We start from the raw sequence: 12,229 nt of genomic DNA, 5'->3' as shown, positions 1-12,229 counted from the left end.
TGTCCAGTCCACCATCAGCCTGTCACTTCCCTCCCTGGAGGTGCTTGCCTGGTTTTAAGCAGCTTCCTGCCCCGCCCCGCCCCCTCCCCCCTCGGAACAGGCGGCACCAATGTTTTACAGGAGCAGCCGCCTGCAGACCTTGCACATCTTGGGAAAATTGTTGTTTTCCACATTCCCACCTGGAATCTGCCTAGACTGGGCCCTGGAAAAGCACCGCTGGCCTGTGCCCAAACAATGCCCTGGGAGCATGCTCCCGCCCTGCTCGGCCCTCTGGGTGGCCACACTTGCCCAAACCCAACATTTTCCTTCTGGAAACAAAAGTTGCAATTGGGTGCCAGGTGGAAAGCTCCTGGTGTCTGTAGGAGGCTGGGAGCACAGGGAGGCCAGGAGCCACTCCAACCCCCACATAGAAGCCAGTGCAGGGAGCCTGGGCCAGGCAGTCATGGGCCTGCCCTATGCCCAGGCCCTGGGCTCCCTGTTCTTCCCACACAGGGTAGGAATAAAGTACCACAGCTCCCTCCTCAGGTCTCTCGGGATGCCCTGGTTTTTTGCCCCATCCTTCTTCACAGACAGAAAGCAGACCTTACCAGCCCCCACTCTCTGGCCTGCCTAAGACCCTTTGTCCTCAAGCCCCTCCTCACTGCCACCAAAAGGGTCTTCCTGAGCCCACAGAGGGCCAGCACTCCACCCATCTGTGGGCTGGACAGACTTGTGACTTGGCTCTCCTCCAGTGCCACCCTCACCCCCAGAACTATGCCTGTGCTCAAGGCAGCATTTCCTCCCCGAAGTGTTTGGGTCATGCCATGTGGTCATGCCCAGTACCTGAACCTCTTCTCACAATGGTGATGGCAGGACCTGCAAGGAGAGTCCCTTCAATGTTTGTCCACCCTTCTTTCCTCCCTTTCTGTGCTCCCCATTTTGCCATCCCTTAAAAATCCCAAGTGAAAGAACAAACCCTATCACCACCACCACCAACAAAACCCCATGATTCCATTTCCTGGCATTTGTTTCAATGAATAGTATTTTTTTTCTTTTTTCTTTTTTTCTTATTTATTGTCAAAGTGATGTAAGAGAGGTTACAGTTACATACATTAGGTCTTGGGTACATTTCTTGTACTGTTTGTGACCTCCTCCCTCATTCCCCTCTCCCCACTCAATGAATAGTATTTTAAACGTGCAGAAGAGTTACATCTTTGAGTTTCTCCCCTAAGTCTGACTGTTGGTGCATGAATGCCTAGAGTCCTGTATAGGTTATCATGTCCAGTGATATAGCTCCCACCTATGAGAGAAAACATTCACCGTTTGTCTCTCTTGAGTTTGGCTTGCCTCACTAAACATGATTTCTTCTAGTTCCATCCATTTCCTTGCCATTTTACTAGAGGTTTTTACATTTCTTTTCCCATAAGGAGTCCTGGTATCCAAGCATACCTCTATACCTGGTTTTGCCTCCATACTTGCCATCTTGGCTGGTCTTTTGAATTCAGATTTTCTTGTCACCTCTCCCAAGCTCCTCCATTCTCACTGACCTTTAACTGAAGTCCTGCAATGTTTTCCCTGTTCTCATGGCTCCTTGCCTGGCAGCCCCTCCTTATTCTGTGATTTCTTCCATTACTTATGGGTTTTATTTTTTTTTCTGTTCCTTTCATCATGTTACTGAATTGGTGTACCTGCTGCCTCTTCTATCCCGCTGTCAGCTCACCTGGAGGCTCCTGGTTTTGGGGGCGGGGGGAGGCTCTGTGTGTACATATGTGTGCAAATGTACGTGTGTATATTTGCATATTGTGTGCATATTCATGTGTGCATGTGTATAAAAAGGCAAAGACTCACTTGTGCAGCAAAGGAGACTAAGAGCTAGGGGTGTGCACTGGTGCTCAGTAGAGGCAGATGCCTGGCCATTAGCAGCCAGCCACATGGGGACGCTGGTGAAAGAAGAATCCTCTCATCACCAGAGAACACCACATTCTGATAGAGCAGGCAGCTCTGTCAGAAGTGGGCCTATCAGCAGGACACTAGCCAGAGAACTAGGCTGTGTGCCTGGCTCTTAGCCCCACCTAGAAGCTGACCTGGGCAGGGACCCCGAAACTCTAATGGCTGATCTAGAATTTGAACCTGAGTGCCTGGGTGTGCTCTCCAGTGTGGGTTAATGAGGGCCTTGCAGCTTTTATCTGCACAGGCTCTGGCCTCACACACACTGTCTCTTAGCCTGAACAGTGACACCAGCTAGCATATCCAGTAGATGCCCCAGCCCCTTTGGACCTAACATGTCTTATATACAAATTGGAGATTCCCTTTGTCATCTGGCCTTCCTGTCCAGGCTGGCTGTACATCACTATTCTTGTGGGTGATAAGTAGAGAGCCACTCCCACTGGTCAAGACTAGTAGAGCCCCCTTCAGTTCTCAGCGATGGCAGAGGGCACAGATTGGTTACACTTGGAATAGAAGCACTGGGTAGCACAGACGCAGGGAGAACATTGAACAGGCCCTGCAATGCAGTGTGTCATGTGGGAACTCCTCAGCACAAAGGAGGGGTGCTTGTCCTCCCTGGTAGCTCAAACACTCGACCTATAGGACAGTTAGGGGCCCAATTCTAGTTTGTGGTGTGGCAGCCTGGGCCATCCCCTAGGGATGGTGCTGAGCCAAGCCAACCTAGTCACTGGATGAGAGGCCCACTCAGGTTGGCAAGTTGGCATGAGAGCTGGGCCATAAGGCACATCTCCAAACCAGGTACAGAAGAGCCCAGGGCTAAAGCAGCCTAATTATATGGGCCAGGCACTTAAGCACTAGAAATCCAGGATTCAAACATGGCAGCCTCAGGCCTTGTGTACTATGCTCATATCTTAGGCCACAGTGGGGCTGTGTGCCATTTGATATATTCAGAGTAGCTTCTGTGTAAAACCTATACCAGGAAAGCGACAGAGGAGAGAGAAAGAGAATGGCCAAACTAAGTCAGAGCCAAGTGTCCTAGGCCTGCTCTGCCCAGATGGCAACACAGAAAGGCACCAGAGGTGGGCACCAGTTGGTGACCTGTGGTCATTCACAAATGATGTGAGCTTTGATTGCACAAGTCCCACAGCAACCGGGGCCCTTGAGCCCATGCGGCCTAATTAGGAGACACGGATCTCTATCGGGAGAAGAGCAGACAGAAACTCGCAGCAGCCCTAGCTAATCGTCTTAAAAGTCTCTTGTTTGTGTAGCAGAGACTTGGCTTGGCATGGGCCCAAATCAACTTGTTTTCTCACTGTCAGGTTCAGATTCTGGAGATGCCATCCAAGACGTCAGTGTGCACCCTGAAGCCGGAGGCTGACGCCAAGCCAGGCATGCCCATGTGCCTGCGGCTGTGGCAGGTAAGGTGAGCGTGCGCCAGCCACGCCCTGCGGCCACGCCTCCTGGGCCCTGAGTCATGCCCCTCTCAGGGTTTGATTTGTCATCAAACCAATGGGTAATAGCCCTTCAGAGGACATGTGCACACTGCCTTCTGTGGCTCCAGGGGCCCTGACAGGGCTTCTGTTTCCCCCTTGCTGCTGCTGCTGCTACTTCTAAGGGGCTCCTGTAAGTGGCCCGCAAATCCTGGCTTTGGGGATTGTCCTCCATGAGCCCCACAGGGTACCCTTTGGCTGGTGGCAGTGAGGAGGGGACAGGCAGGCCAGCTGCTTGTCCTCCCCCTCAGCACCCTGGTTCCAGGCTCCTCTGGAGCTGGGAGGGACATGGTGACTAACCTTTGCAAGTTTGAAGAGACAGGGCAGGAACCACAATTTGGAGGTGTCAGCCCCAAAGGAAGCACTGGGGGTAGAGTACTGTTCCCCCCCTCCCCCCCTCCTGGCCCAGGTTGTTTTGTGTTTTGTTTTTTTTTTCCATATGAATAGAAAGATCCCTGGCCCTTATTGCTGTCTGTCTCCCGCTAGCTCCTCCCCCACCTCCAATTCCTTGACTGAAGTTTCAAGCTGGATTTCAGGATCTCCAGTAAGCTGATCCTGGGCTATCTATCATCTCCTGGGGAGATGGAGGAGACCAGGGCTTCTGAAACACCAGAGACTACGGAGTCTGTGGAGCAACTCCTTGGATCCAACTGGGCTTCAGAGGCAGAGCCTGGGTCATTGGCACCTTTTTTTTTTTTTTTTTTTTTTGGCCAGTCCTGGGGCTTGGACTTAGGGCCTGAGCACTGTCCCTGGCTTCTTTTTGCTCAAGGCTAGCACTGCCACTTGAGCCACAGCGCCACTTCTGGCCATTTTCTGTATATGTGGTGCTGGGGAATTGAACCCAGGGCCTCATGTATTCGAGGCAAGCACTCTTGGCCCCTTTTGGTGCAGATGGGGCTTCCCTGAGGATTCATGGTGCTTCCCCTGGGAAATGAACATCTCTCCTCCTTCCTTCCTTAGCCTATCCCTGCCAGAATGTCTGAAGGGGGTGACCACATCCTGGGGCAGGACCCCCGTGGCTGCACCAGCTCCTATTCTGCTCCCTGGGAAACCTGGCTTGTTGCGCAATCTTGTAGAAATTCCAGCAGAAAAAAAAAAGTGTGTAGAAAGGGATGTACAAACTTGTTACAGTAATTAATAGAGTTGACAGAAGGACAAATCAGTTTCGCTGGTGCTCTGGATCCAGGTAAAGCGCTTAGCTACAGTTACCTATGGTAACTAGGAAGATTCCTTTTTTTTTTTCCTCCCCAAGCCTGAAGGTCTGGGTTGCAAATTTATTCATCTGAGTGTAGAAATGATTTGATCTAGTATTTCTTACCCTAAAATACTCGTCCATTTTTATTTTGCTTCTCAAAGTGGCCAACCTACAATGTTAGAAGCATTATTGCCAGGATCTAAGATCAGGATCTAAGTCAGACCTGAGTGAGGTAATAGTGTTGGCACTAGCCTTCAAACAGAGCTTCCGGTTCCTGAATCTTGGGGCTACTATAGGAAGCCCCAGCCTAGTTGTGTAGAGTTTGGGCTTTCTACAAGACCCTGGCCTACTGTGGTCCCTTTGGCTGTACATCAAGGGACATGAAGGGCTTCAGAGCAAGTCCTTGCTTTTGGATCTCAGCTGAGCGACAGGAGATATGCCAGAGACCGGAGCAGAGATTTAGGGCAGAGGTAGCAAAGAGCAGGATGACCGGTGACCAGCCAGGTGCTGGGCTATTGGTGGCAGCCTGTAGAGACTACAAGTATGGGCAAAAAAAGCCTCTCTATGTCTCTCTGTGTATCTCTGTCTCTGCCTCTGTCCCTATCTCTCTCTTGGTCTCTCTCAGTTTCTCTCTGTCTCTGTCTCTGTCTCTGTCTCTGTCTCTCTGTCTCTCTGTCTCTCTCTCTGTCTCTCTCTCTTTCTCATCGTTAGTTGTGGGGCTTGAACTCAGGGCCTGGGCTCTGTCCCTGAACTTTTGTGTCCAAAGCTAGTGCCACTTTGAGCCACCAGCACCACTTCTGGTTTTCTGGTGGTTAATTGGAGTTAAGAGTCTTGAGGACTTTCCTACCCTAGCTGCGACTTTCTTGTCCAGGTTGGCTTTAAACTGTGGTCCAAAGATCTCAGCCTCCTGAGTAGCTAGGATTACAGGCATGAGCCACCAGTGCCCAGCATGAAGTCTGTCTTAAACCACTGCTGAATGCTGGCACTGATGGCTGAGTCCCCTAGGGTGACTGGGATCCTGCAGCGCTCTTCTTCTGTAGTTACTGCAGAGGCTAAATAAACGAAGTGTCTGCCTGGGGCGGGGAGCCCTCTGACCCTCACCCTCATTCATCATGGTAGCAAGGGCTGCTAGAGTCTCCAGCGGTGGGGGCTTCCGCAGACACGTTGACAAAGCCCAGAAAGTTCATTTTTCACCAAGATAGAGCCCATGATTTTCCTGCCTGGGAGTTCTACAGGTGACCGACCTCCATCAGGAATGGCCTTGAATCCCAGCCCTGGGGGGAAGGAGGTGAGAGGATGGGTCCCTGGCAAGCCAAGGGATGGTGGGTGCCCAGGACCTCCCGTTGGCTCCTGTGCAAGTGGGTGTGGGGTCTTAGGCTGGTAAGAAGTGCTCCAGCCCTGCGGGGCTGGGCCTCTCTGGGCTGTGTTCTCCACTCCTCAGCAGTTCTGTCAGACCAAGGCTGATGGTGTCCGTCATCAAAGGAGGTGTGTGGGAGGGCAGGGGGAGGGGCATGCGGTGTGGGGCTACCAGCCATGTAGAAAGCAAAGGAAACCACTCCCTCATTGGGCCATGCTACTCCAGACCTGGCAGAAGATGCATCCCATCCCCAAAGCCTGTGTCACCAAAATACATTGGAGTCAGGGCCCTTCTGGAAGCTGTCCATTCTTCTATTCACTACAGGCCAACTGCAGTGCCCGGCCCCTCCTTCTAGCTGGGTATGAGGATGGATCAGTGGCCCTGTGGGACATCTCAGAGCGGAAGGTGTGCAGCCAAGTCTCCTGCCATGAGGAACCCGTTATGGGACTTGACTTTGACTCCCAGAAGGCCAAGGGCATCTCAGGCTCCGCGGGCAAGGCTCTGGCTGTCTGGAGCCTGGATGGGCAGCCATCCCTGCAGGTCAGTGCATGGGCCCTGTGTCTCATTTATCCTGCTCTGCACTAACATTCTGATAGGCTGAAACAATATTTAGGCATGAAGAGGAGCTGCCGCAGATCCCTGGCTAATTAATCACTTGGAGGTGGTGGTGCCGGCGCGCCTGTCCCAAGCCAGTACGAGAAGAAGGGCGTGTGGGCGTGGCCCTGCACTCACATGGTTTGGGTTTCTCCCAGAGCACGGGTTCACAGCCGACATGTCAGTCCATCTAGAGAAAGGCACGTAGAGTCCAGGCAGACCCAAACCCCTTTGTGAAAGCTCAGAGGAATTCAGTCAGTAAAGGAACTGATTAATCAAAAAAAAAACAACCAAAAACCCACTATGGAAAGCACAGAGACATAGCACCCCCATTGGTGGTCTGCAAGCTAGCTCTAGGGAGCTTGTTACTCAGGGGTAGTAGGAATCCTCCCCCCCCCCCCGGGCAGGTATGAAGCCCACAGCTGAGTGGGGTTAGTGGAGATCTCCCCCAGTGTCTTGTGCATTGTCTAGCTGGTGTAGCTGAGGATTGCCAGATATCCAGACCTGCGCCTGTGGTGGTGATGTGCAGTTATAGGGCTGTCAGGTGGCAGGCTTCACCCCAGTAGGGTCTGGGCCTTGGTTTGGTTTGGGTTTGTCATGCTACAGGCCATGGGGCCCTCAGAGAGTGGCCTGGTGACTTAGGAGATGTGGTGTAGACAAGGAATCACCAGTCACCTCAGAAGACAGATTTGACCTTCTAGTGCCACTTGGGAAACAGCCCTGATTTGGGGGGAGCGGTGCCAGGTGGGACCTGTGGCTTCTATGTGGTATCCAGTAGCAGAAGCCACAGCAGGCCCAGCTCCTGGCCTTACTAGGACTCTGGGCAAGAGCTCTGAGGACGGGGTCTGGGTGTGGTCATCCACATATTCCATACACAGCTTTTCCCAGCAGCCTTGGCATTCCCCAGCTGGGGCCCTGCAGTTGGGGGCGTGGGGTGAGACTCACCTTTGGCTCATCAGGTGCCCGGAGTGGATACCACTTGAGTCCCTGAGGCATGTGATGGGTGAAAGCATCCTGGGTGAAAGTCTGATTTGGGTGGTACTTAGTAGAACCTGGGGCTCTGTGGGTATTACCAAACCCACGGTACAACTGAGCACTCACAGTGAGGCCATACTGAGAAAGGGACAAGTAAGGACAGTGGGCAGAGGGGGGGCAAGGGTCACAGCAGAGGAGGGGGTTCTAAGCAAGAGAGAAGAGCTGGGAGGTGCCTGAGAAGATGAAACACGTGCCTGGGTCTGTTCACTGCGGAGGATAGAGGGAGGCAGACTCTGAGTACTCCAAGTGCCAGAGACCTCAGCACGGAGGCTAGGAGACCAGCCTGGTATCCCTGCCAGGGTTTCTGCAGAGCCCAGTAAGGCAAGGGAAGAAAGGCAGTGTGGGGTCTACAAGCCAAGCAGGCATCTAGCACACCTCCTGGGCACTGACTAGCTAGGAGGCAGACAACTGATTGCCAATATAGTAGACTGGGAGGGGAGCTGTCCTGTCTGTCCACTCATCCTTCCATCAGTGTGTGGTGAGGCCCACAGAGACCTTGTTGGAAGGAAGAGTTTCTCACACCTCCACCCAAGGGGTGTGTGTGTGTGTGTGTGTGTGTGTGTGTGTGTGTGTGTGTGTCAGCCCTCAGAATTGTGGGCTTGGATGGAATGAAAGCCAAGATGCTGATAAGCCATTGTTTAAATCATTCTTTTTTTTTGGCCAGTCCTGGGCCTTGGACTCAGGGCCTGAGCACTGTCCCTGGCTTCTTCCCACTCAAGGCTAGCACTCCGCCACTTGAGCCACAGCGCCGCTTCTGGCTGTTTTCTGTATATGTGGTGCTGGGGAATCGAACCTAGGGCCTTGTGTATCCGAGGCAGGCATTCTTGCCACTAGGCTATATCTCCAGCCCCGCTGATAAGCCATTGTGAGAAACTGGACAGTGAGCCACTCCGGGTACAAAGTTCTGAACTGCTTTGTCCAAATGCTAAGCCCAGCCAGTGGGCGTAGGCATCTCCCTCATACCTCTTCCTTCTATTCCTCGAGCCTGATGTGAGGACACAGCAGTACTGACCCCATAGGGTCCAGTGTTGGTCCCCCTGTGGCTTGACCCTTATCTGCCTGACTGTAAAAGGCCAAACCCCAGCAATTTCCCCCCAAGAGAGCTGTACAGCTCCCAACCCAGGCTCCCTGCACCCAACTCAGGCTCCTTGGGAGGGGGCTGTCCTGGCCTAGATCTGTTTGGTCTCTTCTGGAGTGTTTGGGAAACAGCTGCTGGAACTTAAGATTTAAATTTATGAGGCACGTTGCAGTCCAGAGATGAACTTTTACTCCGCTAATGAATTGAAAAGTTAAAGCAGAAGGGAAAGCAGGAATTGCAGCCTGGAAGTGGTTGGGGTGATGGCGGGCGCTGGGTTGGGTCTGGCTCAGCCATACACATCAAAGAGGAGGGGGACCCTCCCCCCTCCAACTAAGCACACTGCTGTTCGGAGAGAGAGGGTGACCCCATAGATTGGATAAAGGGCTGGTGTTGTTAAATCTAGTGTCATGTCTAGCCCTAGACCCAGAGGCCTTGGAGATTCCAGGTTCTGTAACACCCAGGCCTCTGGGGGAGGAAGAATTGGAATGTGTTGCCCAGACAAACCATCTGAGAGGGTTCTTGATTCTCGGGGCTGTTAGGAAACTGAGTCACAAGGGTATTAGAGTAAAGGAAAATCAGATAAACCATCTCAACACACCAGAACAACTTTAATGGAGAGTTGAAGAAGGATATCATGGTGACCTGAGAAGAGTCAGGAGACAGGCGGCATGAAGGTTAGGGGGCAGGGTCGCAGGTTGCTGAGGGTTCAAAGAGTCTCCTGAGTTTATGGTGTAGGTTTGGCAGGTCCGGGAAGGGAATCTAATGTTGAGCAAGTCTCATACCCTGTTTGCAAGGAGCTCAGGCCCTTAGTACCTGGGCATGGGGTGAGCCAGCGGGCTTTTATATGTAGATTGAGACTGGGGAAGTTCAGGAAAATCCCTTGGTGGAATGGTAGTCAGTGGGTCAAGCGATGGGAGCAAAACTGAGTTAGGAGAACAAAACAGATTCCCACTGGGGCAAGAGAAGTGGCCTTGAGCCCTCGGCATCCATCAGGTCCTCACCCATGCATGGCAGAGCACTGCAACATGGCTGCCTGTCTTAGCCCAAGAGCCACGTGGGTATTAGACGTGCCTTCCTGTGTCCTCCTGCTGAAACCTCTAATGAGTCCAAATCAATCTCTCCTGGGCAGCGCTGGGGAGCAGAGCTGTGGACGCCATTCCCGCAGCAGAGCGTGGGTAATCAGAACCAGATGGCGGCCGCTCCGCGCATTCCTGGCACCTGAGGTCATGTGCTGTAAGAGCCACTGGTGGCCACAGATCCTTCCTGGAGGGTCCTGGCCTGGGCCAGGGCTCGGCCAGGGGCTATGGCAGTGACCAGGAGGCTAACTGCTCAGGACAGTGTCCACAGATGGCTCAGAGACGATTGATGATGCCCAAGCCCCGTGCCTGCCTTAGGAGGTGGCTTTGCCACAAGCCATTGGGTTTGGGCCTGGATTGCTGTTGGCTACAGGTGGTCCGCAGGCCCCATTCTTCCTCCCACATTTGGGGCAGGGCCCGCAGCCTTGAAGCAGGGACTGATTTACAGCTAGTAGTATTTTTAGGTCTTTAAGTAATAATGAGGCTCCCCCACCCCAGTCAGCCCTGGGCCAGGAGTGGTCCTGCCATACTCTCTCCTCATTGCATTCAGCCAGTGTCCTAGCTGTGCTCCCATCCTCGGTCCCATTTGGATCACAGCGTGGCCAGAGGCTTCTACTAACTGGCCACCGCAGGGCCTCAGGGCGGCCAGACACCACAGGCAGGTCTCCATCATTGCCTCTAGGGGAACTCGGTCCTCTGCCTCCATGCATTTCTTTGTTTCCAGGAGTGGCTGTGTGGTCCCTGAGGACAGTGGTGCCACTGTGGCCGTGGTGAGTCAGCTCAGCCATGCCCCCGAGTGGGACCTGGCACCTCAGCTGCTCCCAGGTGAAGATACTGGAAGCCATGAGGAAGCTGTGGCAAGGCTGCCTCTTTCACACCTATCTTCTGCCCGAGGAGTTTGAGAGTGAGGAATATAGGTGTGTCGGCTTGCTGGAGCTCTGGATCTTCAGAAGCAGGGTGTAGGTTTAAACACAGCTCTCTCAACCATGTGCTGGTAGTTCATGCCTGTAATTCTAACTACTCAAGAGGCTGAGATCTGGGGATCACACTTCAAAGCCAGCCTGGGAAGAAAAGTCTGTGAGATTCTTAACTCCAATTAACCACCTACAAACTGGAAGTGGAACTGTGGCTCAAAGTGGTAGTGTGCTCTAGCCTTGAGCACGAGAGCTCAGGGACAGCACCCAGGCCCTGAGTTCAAGCCTACAAACAACCAAACAACAACAAAAACAAATCTCTCTCCTCTCTGGAAATACCACCATGGGAAAAAGTTCCATAAATAAGGAGTATCGAGGAAATGACACTGAGCCATGCCCAGTGCTCAGCCACCAGAAGTTGCCTTTCTACCACTGAGCACTCCCAGGAGAGGGAAGGCTAAACTGAGGTGAGGTCAGCCTCCTACCCTGGTTCCCTGCTGCCAGTTCTCCCAGGCCAGTCATGTGCTGGGCCTGAGGCATGGTGAGGAGGGTTCAGGCAGGTGGCTGCACATTGCATGCTCATCGGCACTGTAGTGTCTGCTTCATGACCTTGCTCTAGTGAGGGCCTTCAGCTGAGCAGTGGGGATGCTGTCATAGATAGCCAATGTGGGGAGCTGAGTAAGGAGGAGCCTCCCTCACCTGGGCCCCTGAACCCAGGTGCATGCTCATTGTACAGCCCATTCTACTGCTCAACATGTAAATGCAGGGATCTCAGAGATCAGAGATCCTGGAACCATGGCTCTGCCATGTAAGAGCAATGCAAGATGGACAAGGCCTTCAGGATACACAGTACTGGCCTCCGTGGGCAGCAGGAGAAAGGCAGGGCCAGGAATCAGCAGATCCTGGAGTTGGTAGAGCCTGGCCCTGAGAAGCAGCTAGAAGGGCTGAATGTCAGGTTGGCCAGGGCCTTGGCCATGAAATATACTGAACAGGTGGCAGGGGGACTTGAAAAATAAGAGATCCATATCCTGATTGTTCTGGCTGAATCCTAGGTCTGGCACATCTAAGCAGGACAGTGACATGGACGGCTGGGTAGGGTGGACAGGGAGGCTGTGCTGGCTACAGGTTGTGTACAGGAGCTATCAGATAGGATTCCTCTCTTCCCCGCCTTGTGGAAAAGACTAGATCATGAGTGGGTACTCGATGTGTTTATTGCATCCCTCGGACTGATAGCAGGTTTTCTTCTTGAATCTGTTAATTTAGTGAATTGGATTGTTTGTTTACTTCCTTTAACATCAAAACAGCCAAATAAAGTCAGACATGGTGGTATGTGCCTGTAATCCTAAGATGCTCCAGAGTCTGAGGTAGGAGGATTGCTTGAATCCAGGAGTTCAAGACCTGCCTGGACCACATAGAGGAAGTCTTCTCTGAAAAGTTCAAAGATATATCAACACATAGTGTATTGCCTTCCCACTCCACTGGGCTTGGGCAGAGTTGGTCATTGTTGTGGACTGACCAGCATCGGTCCCCTGCTTCCACTTAGCTCTGCTGATGTGGAGATGCC

The 12,229-nt window shown here is 52.8% G+C and overlaps 1 protein-coding gene across 3 annotated transcripts in view; it reads left to right on the top strand.

Annotated features, from left to right (window-relative positions):
- Gnb1l (G protein subunit beta 1 like) overlaps positions 1 to 12,229 on the top strand; it is a 57,109-nt gene that overhangs the window by 33,992 nt on the left and 10,888 nt on the right. For all 3 annotated transcript variants that reach the window (XM_048343473.1, XM_048343475.1, XM_048343476.1), the window contains exons 5-6: positions 3,246 to 3,344; positions 6,293 to 6,508. In XM_048343473.1, the coding sequence (XP_048199430.1) occupies positions 3,246 to 3,344; positions 6,293 to 6,508 (315 nt within the window). The remainder of the gene's footprint in view (positions 1 to 3,245; positions 3,345 to 6,292; positions 6,509 to 12,229) is intronic.

Source organism: Perognathus longimembris, chromosome 3 (genome assembly GCF_023159225.1).
Source record: "Perognathus longimembris pacificus isolate PPM17 chromosome 3, ASM2315922v1, whole genome shotgun sequence".
In the NCBI taxonomy this organism is placed as follows: domain Eukaryota; kingdom Metazoa; phylum Chordata; class Mammalia; order Rodentia; family Heteromyidae; genus Perognathus; species Perognathus longimembris.
The sequence above is the reverse complement of the archived record's forward strand: the minus strand, read 5'-3'. Positions and strand labels throughout refer to the sequence as shown.